Below are 14,396 nucleotides of genomic sequence, written 5' to 3'. Positions count from 1 at the left end.
GGAAGAGCTGGAAGGTGGCTGGGCAGGGGCCAGGAGGCAAGCAGTGGATGCAGCCAGGGAGGGAAGCAGGTGGAGCAGGAGGGGCTGGCAGGTGGGGTGAGGAGGAAGGTGTCACGGGATTGGAGGAAGAGCCATACATAGTGCTGCCGTGAAGGTGGAAAGGACCGCAGGGAGGGTCGGGTCTGAGAAGGGGGCAGCTGACCTTCGGATCGCCGAAATGGGGCAGTTCTGAGGGATGACACTGACCAGGCTGTGGCCCTGAGACCCGACGGCGGAGGTGGAGTGCAAGGTCACTGGAGACGAGGTGGAGGAAGGGGGTGACCCTGTGCTACACGGATGCCCTGGAGGAAGCTCCTGGGAGCCCAGGGGACAGGGGAGCCGGAAGCCAGAGCCAGGGCGGGGGCCCTGGAGGACCGACGGGGGTGTTAGAGGCGGAGGCTGGCCTGGGACGTGAGGCTGGGCCCCTGCGGAGAGTCTGTGGGCGCTGGCCTGGGCGAAGCCCGGTCCCCACCTGCGGGCTCAACGCTGCGCTCTGCTTCAAGCAGACACACGAGGAGAGGAACCGGGAGCCGAGGGCTGCCGTCGGTCCAGGGAGGGCCCAGGCCTCCCTCCGGAGCCGGCTTTGCGCACGGCCCCCGCTGCCCCTCGGGAGGCCTCCCGGGTCCCCTTTTGAGGGGCAGCGCTGGTTGGCCTGGGGAGCACAGCGAAGGGCACGTCCCGCAGCCTGGTTCAGGGACAACACAGAAATTCCAGATTCTTTGCGGGGCCTCGGCGGGCCGGGCTCGGCCGGCAGGAGGCGCTCGGGGCGGGGGTGGGGGCGGACGTCCGCTGCGGGGCGCTGCCCGGCCGGCACTTGAGCCGAGCGCGGCCTGCGGGTCCGAGGACGAGGACGCCGGGGTCGGCCGGGGCGTGGCGTGTCCGGGGGCGTGGCGTGTCCGGGGGCGTGTCCGGGGCGTGGCGTGGCCGGCCGGGAAGGAGCCTGAGGGGTGGGGCGTGGTCGGGGGGGAGGGGATGCGCCTGAGGGGCGGGGCTTAGCTGGGGGCGGGGGAAGGAGCCTGAGGGGCGGGGCGGGGCCCGGCAGCCACCCTCCCTCCCCTCCCTCCCCTTCCTTCCCTTTCTTTCTTTCTTTCTCTTCTTCTCGCTCCCTTGTCTCGTCTTTGCCTCCGCAGCCGGCCAAGGGGGCGGGCCCTGCAGCCTTTGTTGCCCGCGGACCCAGCGCAGCCGCCCGGAGTCGGGCCGGGTCGCCGGGAGCTGCACGCGGGCCGGGCATGTCCTGAGCCGGACCCCGGACCAGGCGGCGACCGGACGGGACGGACGAGAGCGTGCGCGCGCGGGGTCACCCGGCGGCCGCCCGGCCCCGGCCATGCCCGGCGGCCCGAGTCCCCGCGGCCCCGCGCCGCGGCTGCGCCCCCTCCTCCTGCTCCTCTGCGCTCTGGCGCGCGGCGCCCCCGGACCCGCACCAGGTGGGTGGCCGCCTCTCCCCGCTCCCCCAGTCCGGGTGGGCCCCGCCTCACTTTGTGGACCCCGCGCCGGCCCCGCTCTGCTTGGAGGGGGTCGCGTCTTCCGCTCCCCGGGTGTTAGGGGACCCGGGTGGGGTCGGGCCGGCCGGGGAGCGAAGCCGCGCCTCTGGGGAACCTTTCCCAGCCCCGGACTCAGCTACTGCCTGTTGCCTGGAATAAGCCCCTTCCGCTCTTCGGGCTCTAGTTTTCCCAGCTCGGGTGCAGCCGCGCGCCTCGCTCCCGACAGGGCTGGACGGAGCGCGGTTTATCCACCGGGGATTTGGTTTCTCGCACTCCTTAGCGGGGCTCGCCTGGAAGGCGGGCTGCCGGGGACTCGCCAGCGAGGGCGCCAGGTCTCAAGTCTCCGCGGGACCCCACCGCGCCCCCGGCCCCCGCCCACCGCATCTGGGTTGCTGGCGCGGCCCCTGACGGCGCGGGGGGCCGAGTCTTGTGCGGTCCTTGAACTTCCTGCCTCTCCCTCCCCAAAGAGTGAAGACGCCGGGAGTGGAGCGGGGAGCAGGAGCTTCTTTTCCCGGTTCTGGGTTAACTCTCCCCGCCGCGCCTTCGACGAGCCTCTGGCCTGCTCCAGACTCTTGTTTGGCAGCGACCTGACGGTGTGGGGGGCTGCGCTGCTGGTGCGTTCGACGCAGCCGGCCTGGGAATTCAGTAACCCAGGATGTGGGATACCCCAGGCCCGGTGCTCAGGGAGCTCCGAGTCAGGGGAGCCGGTGGATAGTGGGGAGAGCCCTCCAATCGAGGGGATCGGCAGGCTTTGTAGGAGAGGAGGGGCATGAGGTTGGAGAGCCTGGAAGGATGGATGGATTCTGGGTGGGCTGGAAGGGTGTGGAGGGAGTGGGACTCTTCCCTGGGGAGCGTCAGTCGGGGGACTGGATTCGGCTTGCTTGCTGGGGTGGGGTCGACCTGCCTCCCCACGGGAGGGATTGTGAGTAGAAAATAGCCTGGGTGGGAAGGATGGGAACACTGACACTTGAGCTCAGATGTTTGGGAAGCCGTTGAGGGCAGCAGCTGATGAAAGTAGTGTTTTGGGAAGGTTTGGTCTAGTAGCCATGTGCAGACTGCAGAGGGAGCGAACATTTAATGAGCACCTACTGTGTGCCAGCCTCATGGGTTCTTATTTCTCATCTCCACAACAACCCTGCAAAGCAGGTGATGGAAAGTCCTTTTGTGGACCAGCAAACAGGCTTAGAGTAGAAAGAATCTGTGGGGTTGGACCCCTGAGCTTCCTGAATGAGGCCTGTGTTTTCCACTGTCCAGAACTGGGAGCTCAGGAGGATGAACCGGGCGGTGGGAATGAGAGAGCAGGAAATCGCTTCCCCCAGGACTCGCGTCCAGGTCCCCTGACAGCTGTGGGAAGAGTTGGGTGTGGTCAACCTCCTGGGATTCTTATGAGGAGTGCATGAGATACTGAATGTCAATTGCTCAGTACAGGACACGGTGACTGCAATGTAGTGGTCACTGCTTTTATTGATCTGCCAGGCTGACCCAGAACTCCCCAGATGAGGGAGCCCTGGGTGAGTCCTGCAACCTGGACCTGCTGTTTGGGGGTGGAGGCAGGTCAAGCACTCTCCCCTACCTAATCTGGGCACAGACACGCCAAGGGTGGCGTATCTGTCTCTAGTGTTCCCATAGATACAGAGCATGGAGTCCTCCCCGTTCCTCAGTCCCTCAGGATTCCCGACTCTGAGGCTGCTAGCCTGTCTGTCATTTTCTTTGGAGCCCAGGACCTAAGCCTGGAGCTCCTGCTACTGCATGTTCCCTTCTTTGAGACCAAAGGGCACATCCTGGGCTCACTTTTAGGAAAATATACCCTTTTCCTCCACTGTGACTAACCCAGGGACCTGCTCGGGTTTCTGAGGCTGGAGCCCAGTCACGTCTCCTCCTCCTGCTGTGTGGCACATGGGAACCCTGTGTGCATGCGTTTCTGTGCACACCAGGACTCAAAGAGGAGGGCATTCACATACCACCCCCCACCCTGCAGGGCATTTTTCCTCCTTGGCATGAGCTGTGGGTCGTTTGAAGGGCTGGATTGTTAACTCAGGTCCTGATACGGAGGTAAGGGTAAATACCATCTTGGCATTTCTTTGATAGACGCTCCAAAGTGACAGTTCTGTCACCCAGTGGAGATATTATAAGTGTTTAACACCCATTGTGGCAGCAGCTCGGTCCAATCAGAACAGACCTCCTGACTGGGCAGAACAGATTTGGCCATGAACCTCTGGCAGTCTCGCTGAATGGCGCCCGGTGCCATCCCACTGCCCTTGAGCTCTGCAGGCTCAGCTTTGAGAGACCGGCACCTGTAATTACTCCTTGCTGGCACTAGGTGGTGCTAGTTTCAGCACCAACATCTCTGCTAGGGACACCTGTAGGCTACAGTGAACGGCTTATTTTTAAACTTATCCCTGCACTCTTTAAAAATATTTTAATGGCAAAACAATACAAGTTCATTATAAAAAAGAAATTAATGCTGGTGGGGTGCTGTGGCTCAAACCTGCAATCCCAGCACTTTGGGAGGCTGGCAGATCACTTGAGGCCAGGAGTTTGAGACCAGCCTGGCCAACATTGTGAAACCGTGTCTATTAAAATAGAAAAATTAGCCAGGTGTGGTGGTGCGTGTCTGTAATCCCAGCTACTCAGGAGTCTGAGGCAGGAGAATCACTTGAACCTGGGAGGTGGAGGTGGCAGTAAGCCAAGATCGTGCCATGGCACTCCAGCCTGGGGAACAAGAGCAAAACTCTGTCTAAAAAAAAAAAAAAAAAAAAAAATTATCCAGGCCTTGTGGTCCATGCCTGTAGTCCTAGCTACTTGGGAGACTGAGGTGGGAGGACTGCATGAACCCAGAAGATCAAGGCTGCAGTAAATCATGATTGCAGCACTGCACTCCAGCCTGGGTAAAAGGGCGCTCCCCTGTTTCAAAAAGAAAGAAAGAAAGAAAGAAAAACATTTTTAAAAGCTATTAGGCAAAGAGATAAAACAACAAGTTTTTTTAGAAGGAATGGCTAAGTATAATTTAGAAGTTCTCTTGCTAATTTTCAGTCATAACATAGCTCACATCATTTGCCACATGACAGCTGTTGTTAGCATTTACATACTAACTCATTTAAATCTTTTTTTTTTTTTTTTTTTTTTTTTTTTTTTGAGATGGAGTTTTGCTCTCGTTGCTGGAGTGCAATGGCACGATCCCGGCTCAGGATATCTCCTCTCACCTCAGCCTCTGGAGTTGCTGAGACTACAGGCATACACCACCACGCCTCCCTACTTGATGCATTTTTTGTAGAGATAGGATTTCACCATGTTGCTCAGGCTGGTCTCAAACTCTTGACCTCAAGCAATCTGCCCTCCTCTGTCTTCCAATCTTGGGTCACCACAACTTTTGTGATAAGATTCAAGCGATTCTCCTTCCTCAGCCTCCTGAGTAGCTGGGATTATGAGGCATGTGCCACCACGCCTGGCTAATTTTGTATTTGTAGTAGGGATGGGGTTTCTCCATGTTGGTCAGGCTGGTCTCGAACTCCCGACCTCAGGTGATCTGCCTGCCTCGACCTCCCAAAGTCCTGGGATTATAGGCGTGAGCCACCAAACCCAGCCTTAACTCATTGAATTCTTACACAACCAAAGAGAGCAGTATTTATTATCATCCCCATTTTGCAGATGGAGAAACTGAGATTCTGAGCGTAATTTATCTCATAGGTATGGGCAGTAGAGCTGGGATTCGAACTCACTAATTCGGATTAAAGCTCACAATCCGAATGCTTCTTACCTGCAGCAGAGCTCTACTTAGCCCTGTCCATGTTTTTGAACTTAATAGATGCTTCTTTGTAACACACCTTGAATTTCGGTCTTGCTATATTTGCTCAGGATCTAGAGCAGGTATTCTCAACAGGACTGCACATCTCCTGGGGCCTGGGGCCTTCCCCAGGGACACTTGATTTTTTTAAAGCACTTGGGGACTTTTCTCCCTATTGATTGATTGCTCAGTTACATACATGCTTCCATCCCTGCCCACATGCATTTGAGGACAAACTTCCTAAAAGAGTGTCACGCAATCTCTGCTCATTGTAACCTCTGCTCCCAGGCTCCAGTGATCCTCCCACCTCAACCTCTGGAGTTGCTGAGACTATAGGCATACACCACCATGCCTGGCTAATTTATGTATTTTTTGTAGAAACGGAATTTCACCATGTTGCTGAGGCCGGTCTCGAACTCCTGACCTCAAAACTTGCCTAAAAGGGAACTTTAGAGCTGGTTGGCATCAGTGCCCCTGATCTTCAGCTCATTTTTACCTGCCTTGGCTGGGATTGTCCTTGCCCTGGGAACCAATGTTAATACTCACTTAAAACAAGGCTTGGAGGCTGGGCGTAGCATCTCACCCCTGTAATCTCAGCACTTGGGGAGGCTGAGGTGGATGGATCACCTGAGGTCAGGGGTTAGAGACCAGCCTGGCCAACATGGTGAAACCCCATCTCTACTAAAAACAAAAATTAGCTCGCACCTGTAATCCCAGCTACTTGGGAGGTTGAAGCAGATGAATTGCTTGAAGCCAGGAGGCAGAGGTTGCAGTGAGCCAAGATCGCACTATTACACTCCAGCCTGGGCAACAAGAACAAAACTCTCAAAAAAAAAAACCACAAAAAACAAAAAACCCTTGGCGTTGAAGCTGTTGCTTTCTTCCCTGTCTCTTGTTTTTGTCTCCTTGACCTGGGCTTCCCTCCTTATATTTTCTGGCCTGGATTCTCCAAGCAGATGAGGAAACCGACACTCAGAGATATGCAGTGACTCATAGGCAACTATTAAACAGGCCCACTTGGGGCTGACCTGGGTCTTGTTACTTTTTTTTTTTTTTTTTGAGACGGAGTTTCGCTCTTGTTACCCAGGCTGGAGTGCAACGGCGCGATCTCGGCTCACCGCAACCTCCGCCTCCTGGGTTCAGGCAATTCTCCTGCCTCAGCCTCCTGAGTAGCTGGGATTACAGGCACGCGCCACCATGCCCAGCTAATTTTTTGTATTTTTAGTAGAGACGGGGTTTCACCATGTTGACCATGGATGGTCTCGATCTCTTGACCTCGTGATCCACCCGCCTCGGCCTCCCAAAGTGCTGGGATTACAGGCTTGAGCCACTGCGCCCGGCTGGGTCTTGTTACTTTCAAAACCCATGCTCTTGCCGGGTGCGGTGGCTCAAGCCTGTAATCCCAGCACTTTGGGAGGCCAAGGCGGGTGGATCACGAGGTCAAGAGATCGAGACCATTCTGGTCAACTTGGTGAAACCCCGTCTCTACTAAAATTACAAAAAAAAATTAGCTGGCCATGGTGGCGGGTGCCTGTAATCCCAGCTACTCAGGAGGCTGAGGCAGGAGAATTGCCTGAACCCGGGAGGCGGAGGTTGTAGTGAGCCGAGATCGCGCCGTTGCACTCCAGCCTGGGTAACAAGAGCGAAACTCCGTCTCAAAAACAAAAACAAAAACAAAAACAAAAACAAAAAACAAAAAAAACCCATGCCTTGACAGTGCATTATTTTGTCCCTCCTTTTTTTTTTTCCTTTCTTTCTTTATTTTTTAAAACGGGGTTTCACCGTGTTGGTCAGACTGGTCTTGAACTCCCGACCTCAGGTGATCTGCCCGCCTTGGCCTCCAAAGTGCTTGGATTATAAGCGTGAACCACCACGCCCGGCCTGTCCCTCCTTTTTCTCCCATTTTACAAAACACGTGCCTGGGCCAAGATGAAACTTGTTGCTCATTCTTACTTCTGGCTTTTCCCCGCTTCTCTGAGGGTTTACCACGTGGTACCCCTACCACCCAGAGGCCCATCTTGTCTCCACGGTTGAATTAACATCTCAAACACACCCTCCTTGATGAAACTTTTCTTCATTCCAATGCATCCATAAGGTGTCCTTGCTCTGATCTTGTTAGCACTGTGCCAGGGTGGGTGTCTTGGGTCTCTCACACCCACTTTACTATTTTGTTCTTTTGTGTGTATGTGTGTGTGTGTGTGTTTGTTTTTGAGACGGAGTTTTGCTCTTGTTACCCAGGCTGGAGTGCAATGGCGCGATCTTGGCTCACCGCAACCTCTGCCTCCTGGGTTCAGGCAATTCTCCTGCCTCAGCCTCCCGAGTAGCTGGGATTACAGGCACGCACCACCATGCCCAGCTAATTTTTTTTGTATTTTTAGTAGAGACGGGGTTTCACCATGTTGACCAGGATGGTCTCGATCTCTTGACGTTGTGATCCACCCACCTCGGCCTCCGAAAGTGCTGGGATTACAGGCTTGAGCCACTGCGCCCAGCCTTTTGTGTGTGTGATTTTTTTGGGTCAGAATCGCTCTGTTACCCAGACTGGAGTACAGTGTCACAATCTCTGCTCATCGTAACCTCCGCTCCCAGGCTTGAGTGATCCTCCCACCTCAGCCTCTGGAGTTGCTGAGACTACAGGCACACACCACCATGCCTGGCTAATTTATGTATTTTTGGTAGAGACGGAATTTCACCGTGTTGCCCAGGCTGGTCTTGAACTCCTGACCTCAAGCAATCTGCCCTCCTTGGTCTTCCAAAGTGCTGTGATTACAGGTGTGAGCCACTGCGTCCGGCCATTTCTCTATTTGAAGGCAAGGATGGTGTCTTATCCACTTTCCTGGACATTGGAGCACCTTGTGCCCACTCTCAGTTAGTAGCCAACAGTCACATACTGGATGCCATGGACTAGGCAGGTAGCGGAAATGAGCAAACAAGGTGGGTAGGGAGACAGATTTTTCTTGAATCATGGCGCCTCTTGGCCCGTCTCTTGTTTTCTCACTTTTGTGAGACTCAGTTCTTTACTGAGTAAAAGGAAACAAGCATGCTGTGAAAGCGAGCGTACAGGCAGCCACAGTGCTGGGAACGAATAGGGAGTGGTGGGGACTGAGGACCGGGAGCACAGCCCCTTCCTGGAGGGAACGCACTGCTCCACCCTGGCCACTTCTGCCAGGAAGGAATTTAAGCCTGACATGGACAGATGATAAGACTTTTCAGGAAGAGCTGAAAGTTGAGATTTTTGTACAAGATCATTATATTCTGGGTTGTTTTTTTTTTTTTTTTTTTTTTTGAGATGGAGTCTCGCTCTGTTGCCCACGCTGGAGTGCAATGGTGCCATCTTGGCTCCCTGCAACCTCCATCTCTCAGGTTCAAGCGATTGTTCCTGCCTCAACCTCTCAAGTAGCTGCGGATACAGGCGCCTGCCACCACGCCCAGTTAATTTTTTGTATTTTTAGTAGAGACGGGGTTTTGCCATGTTGGCCAGGCTGGTCTGGAACTCCTGACCTCGGGTGATCTACCTGCCTCTGCCTCACAGGCATGAGCCACTGCGCCCGGCCAAGATTGTGATATTCTTAAACATTGGCAATTGACTAAAACATTTTTCAACATTTGTGTCAGCCAAAACAAACCGAAAAATCAATAACCGATCAACACAGCTGCACGCTGTGGCTGAGGAGCTGTAGTCCCACATGCCCTTATTAGGATGTCAGAGCAAGAAGTCTCCTTAAATCATCCAGTCCGGTGGCTTCTGAATGCCAGCCTCTGAGTTGGCTGGATCAGAATCACTGGGAAGGTCTAGAAAAATACAGAAAATATACATTCTAGGGCCCCCAGCGCCCTGGATCTGTGGAACCAGAATCTCTGGGCTGGGTCCTGGGCATCCATGGTGTTTCAGCACTCTTCAGGTACTGCTGATGATGAGCAGTTTCACTCCCAGTGGGGGATTTCCTAACTTTCCGGAGCATCACAGTTCCCAGAGGCTCTTGATAAAAACATAAGCTTCCTAGTTCCAGTTTCTAGGAAATGCTGATTTAGTGAGTCTGGGATGGGGCCTGGGAGTTTGTTTTTAAGAAACTTATCCGTGAGGTCTGGAAAATCCTTGTACTAGGGGGCCCCTGAAGCTCAATGACAGGGAGCCACATAACAAGTTGTTTTGAGGCTGGCACTGCTAGGGCAGTTGTGAGTAGGGGGAGATGTTCTCAGCAAGGGGCACACCATTGGCATGTACAGGGCACTCTACATGTGGTTTGCGCAGAGGACAGACTGGAGGGCGGGTTTGGTTTCTGCAGCGTGCTGGGATGGAGCTTTGGGCTGGGCAGCAGCAGAAAGAACCCTGGTGGGATGTCTGCAGGGCACACAGGCATTCACGTGAGCCGGAGGAGTCTACTGTGGACAGCCAGGATCCTGGAAGCTGGGTATAAACGCAGTTGAGAAACCACGTTGGCAAGTTCCCTAACTGTGCTCTTTAGAGCCTGGGAACTGCAGGGAGGGAAAAGTAGGGGAGAAGCATGGGTGCCGGGGTTTCCCCAACCCCCTCAACCACCAGCACAGGAGATTGCTTTAGAAGCTAGACCTCGTGGCCAAAGAGATTTGACAAACGTGATCTAATTCAACTCCTTCACATAACAATGGGGAAACTGAGGCCCAGCAAGGGACGGATTGTTGAGAATACAGAACAATGTTACTGAAGACTGAAGCCATTTGGGGAACTTGAGTCCCAGTCTCAGCTCTGCCTCTCTCACTGTCACTGTGTGACTCTAGGCCAGGCTCTCCCCCTCTCTGAGCCTCCCTTTGCTCTCTCACCTAGGAAGCAGTCTGGAGACCTCAGGGGAGCCATGAACTTGAAGGGGAAAATATTACATATTTTCTTTTTGTAACCGCTCAATGAAATTTACCATTTCCAGCTGGGCGCAGTGGCTCACGCCTGTAATCCTGGCACTTTGGGAGGCTGAGGTGGGCGGATCACCTGAGGTCAGGAGTTCGAGACCAGCATGACCAATATGGTGAAACCCCATCTTTAAAAAAATGAATAAAAAGAAATTTACCATTTTCCTCAATTAAGAATATTATTAGCACATCCTAATAGCACCTGTGATTTTGTTGCCAACAGAACAGGTATTTTTCTATGTCTTTTTTATTATTATTTTTATTTTTTTATAAGAAAAAGAAAAAAGAAGAGGAAGAAAGAGAAAGAGGAAGAGGGAGAGAGAATGGGGGTATTGCTTTATTGCCCGGGCTAGAATGCAATCTAAATATGGGTATACCTATAATTGTCCTTAATAATGGAGATATAAAAGAAAATGAGGGAAGAGAATAACAAACAAGGAGCCAACGAACATTTCATTTAAACTTCTAAGTTGATATGATGTGGTACTGATCTACGTATTCCTGTATTGGATGCGTATATATTTAGGATCTTTAGCTCTTCTTCTTGTTGCATTGATCCTTTTATCATTATATAATGTCCTTCTTTGCTTCTTTTGATCTTTGTTGCTTAATTTTAACTTCTGCTTTTTATTTATTTATTTTAGCTCTCTGTTTGGTTGGTAAATCCTTCTCCATCTCTTGTTTTAAATCTTTGTGTATCCTTGAATGTGAGATGGGTCTGGATGCAGCATACTGATCGGTTTTAGTTTTTTATTCAAATTGCCCGTCTGTCTTTGGATGGGGGATTTAGTCAATTTAAATTTAGAATCAATAATAATATATGTGAGTTTAATACTGCCAGTTAATATTAGCTGGCTATTTTGCCCATTAGTTGATGTAAATTCTTCATTATATTGATGCTCTTTTTGGTATGTTTTTAGAAAGGCTGATACTGTTTGTTCCTTTCTATGTGTAGTGGTTCTTTCAGAATCTCTTGTAAAGCAGGCCTGGTGGTGATGAAATCTCTGAGTGCTTGCTTATTCACAAAAAAACTTTATTTTTCCTTCACTTGGGAAGCTTAGTTTGGCTGGATGTGAAATTCTGGGTTGAAAGTTCTTTTCTTTAAGGATGTTGAATATTGGTCCCCACTCTCTTCTGGCTTGTAGGGTTTCTGCTGAGAGATCTGCTGTAAGTCTGATAGGCTTCCCTTTGTGGGTAACCTGACCTTTCTCTCTGGCTGCCCTTAGTATATTCTCCTTCATTTCAACCCTGGTGAATCTGACAATTATGTGCCTTGGAGTTGCTCTTCTTGAGGAATATCTTTGTGGTGTTCTCTGTATTACCTGGAGTTGAATATTATCTTGCCTTACTAGGTTGGGAAAATTTTCCTGAATAATGTCCTGAAGCATATTTTCCAGCTTGGATTCATTCTCTTCCTCACTTTCAGGTACACCTATCAAGCGTAGATTAGGTCTTTTCACATAATCCCATATTTCTTGGAGACTTTGCTCGTTCCTTTTTATCCTTTTTTCTCTAATCTTGTCTTCTTGTTTTATTTCATTGAGTTGGTCTTCGACCTCTGATATCCTTTCTTCTGCTTGATCAATTCGGCTGTTAAAACTTGTGCATACTTCACGAAGTTCTCGTATTGTGTTTTTCAGCTCCAACAATTCACTTATATTCCTCTCTAAATTGTGTATTCTTTTTAACATTTCGTCAAATCTTTTTTCAAAGTTCTTAGTTGCTTTGGATTGGTTTAAAACAAGTTCTTTTAATTCACAGAAGTTTCTCATTATCCACATTTTGAAGCCCGCTTCTGTAATTGGAACACACTCGTTCTCCATCAAGCCTTGTTCCATTGCTGATGAGGAACTGTGATCCCCCGCTGAGGGAGAGGCGTTCTGATCTTGGGTATTCTCAGCCTTTTTTGGCTGTTTTCTTCCCTTTGTTATAAATTTATCCATCTGTGGTCTTTGTATTTACCGTCTTTGTAATTGGTTTTCTGAGTGGACGTCCGACTTATTGATTCTCAGCGCCGAAATCTGAGCAACCCACTGCGCCAACTAAATCAGCGGCGTTAAGATTGGTGGTGCTTTTCTGACTCTGCACCAAGAACCGACGCTCCGAGGTGCCGGCAAAACCGCCTCGCCGGTCACAAGAGTCGTGCTGGCGACCCGTGGGGCTCCTCCGCTGGGAATCTCCTGGTGCGTGAGCAACAAGAATTCATGTGAAGGTATGGCGTCCTCTCGTTCTTTGCGCTTTCACTGGGAGCTACAATCCCGAGCTGCTAGTGATCAGCCATCTTGGATCTCTCTGGTATTTTTCTATCTCATTACAGTTGTTGCACGTATCTTGAAATAAGATTTACATTCATCACTACTACAAAATTACCATAGTTGCCAGGCACGAAATCCCAGCCCTTTTGGAGGCTGAGATTAGCGGATCACTTGAGGCCAGGAGTTCAAGACAAGCCTCGCCAACATGGCAAAACCCCATCTCTACTAAAAATACAAAAACTCGCTGGGTGTGGTGGCACGCGCCTGTAGTCCCAGCGACTTGGGAGGCTGAGGGACAAGAATCGCTTGAACCCGGGAGGTGGAGGCTGTGGTGAGCCAGGATTAAGCTCCTGCACTACGGCCTGGGTGACAGAGGAAGACTCTGTCTCAAAAAAAAAAAAAAAAAGTGACCATAGCTGTTAAATTTGCCACAAAATCTTGTATAATTCCATACCTGCTTTTTAAATTACTTTTTGTTTTGTTTTGTTTGAGATGTCTCACTCTGTCACCCAGGCTGGAGTGCCATCGCGCCATCATGGCTCACTGTAGCCTTGACCTCCTGGGCTGAAGAGATCTTCCCACCTTAGCATCCCAAGTAGCTGGAGCTACAGGTGTGGACCACCATGACTGGCTAAGTTTTTTTCTTGTAGCGACAAGGTCCCATCGTATTGCCCAGTTGGTCTTCAATTCCTAGGCTCAAGTGATCCTCACACCTTGTTCTTCCTTTTTTTTTTAAATTTATTTTTCATTTTTTATTTTTTTTACTTCATTTTTTATTTATTTATTTTTTGAGACGGAGTTTCACTCTCATTACCCAGGCTAGAGTGCAATGGCGCGATCTCGGCTCACCGCAACCTCCGCCTCCTGGGTTCAGGCAGTTCTCCTGCCTCAGCCTCCTGAGTAGCTGGGATTACAGGCACGCACCACCATGCCCAGCTAATTTTTTGTATTTTTAGTAGAGACGGGGTTTCACCATGTTGACTAGGATGGTCTCGATCTCTTGACCTTGTGATCCACCCGCCTCAGCCTCCCAAAGTGCTGGGATTACAGGTGTGAGCCACCATGCCTGGCCCTTTTTTTTTTACTTTTTATTTTTTGAAGATGGGGTTTCACCATGTTGATCAGGCTGGTCTTGAACTCCCGACCTCAGGTGATCCGCCCGCCCTGGCCTCCAAAGTGCTTGGATTACAGGTGTGAGTCACCACGCCCAGCCAACACCTCGTTCTTCCAAAGTTCTGGGATTACAGGTAGGAATGACCATGTCTGGCCTTAAATTATTTTGATAACTGTATTTCAATATAATCGATTTCCTTGGTACTGCTCTGTATTTAATTGAATTAATTTATTTATTGTGGCAGGATCTTACTCTGTCACCCAGGCTGGAGTACTGTGATGCCATCTCGGCTCTCTTGGCTCACTGCAACCTCCACTTCTTGGGTTCAAGTGATTCTCCTGCCTCAGCCTCCTGAGTAGCTGGGATTACAGGCATATGCCACCACGCCTGGCTAATTTTTGTATTTTTGGTAGAGATGGGGTTTCACTGTGTTGGCCAGGGTGGTCTCAAACTCCTGACCTCAAGTGATTCGCCTGCCTCAACCTCCTAAAGTGCTAGGATTACAGGCATGAGTCACCGAGCCCTGCTACTCCCGTATGTTTTATTTTATGTGTTTTGAAACATTGTTCTGAGAAGGAATTTGTGGCAAAAAAGGATAAGAATCGAGGCCTTACTGGGAAATCCGAGACGACAGAGCCACAGAGAGAGGTTTTTAAACTGCAAGGACCTGAGCAGAGGTCTGCCAGATTTTTCCATCCCTGGAACCTTTCTTGAAATGTATTCTTGTATGTAAAAGGGAGAAACCAGAGCAACTCTCTTGAAATGGCAGTTAGGGGCCAGGGAGACCCACTGGTCTGGTCTTTCTCTGTCTCCCCATTCCAAGAGGCCTGGAGAAATTT

The 14,396-nt window shown here is 51.0% G+C and overlaps 1 protein-coding gene across 2 annotated transcripts in view; it reads left to right on the top strand.

Annotated features, from left to right (window-relative positions):
* Nucleotides 1–1,100: 1,100 nt before the first annotated feature.
* The window catches only part of LOC104650429 (A disintegrin and metalloproteinase with thrombospondin motifs 7), a 66,717-nt gene continuing 53,421 nt past the window's right edge, over nt 1,101–14,396 (top strand). Inside the window, exon 1 of one of the 2 annotated variants that reach the window (XM_074399909.1) lies at nt 1,101–1,463. In XM_074399909.1, coding sequence (XP_074256010.1) covers nt 1,364–1,463 — 100 coding nt within the window. In that variant the 5' untranslated portion in view covers nt 1,101–1,363. The remainder of the gene's footprint in view (nt 1,464–14,396) is intronic. The other variant, XM_074399908.1, reaches the window with a different exon arrangement.

Source organism: Saimiri boliviensis, chromosome 5, assembly GCF_048565385.1.
Source record: "Saimiri boliviensis isolate mSaiBol1 chromosome 5, mSaiBol1.pri, whole genome shotgun sequence".
NCBI classification, from domain to species: domain Eukaryota; kingdom Metazoa; phylum Chordata; class Mammalia; order Primates; family Cebidae; genus Saimiri; species Saimiri boliviensis.
Note: the sequence above shows the minus strand (reverse complement) of the source record. Positions and strands in the feature narration are given on the sequence as shown.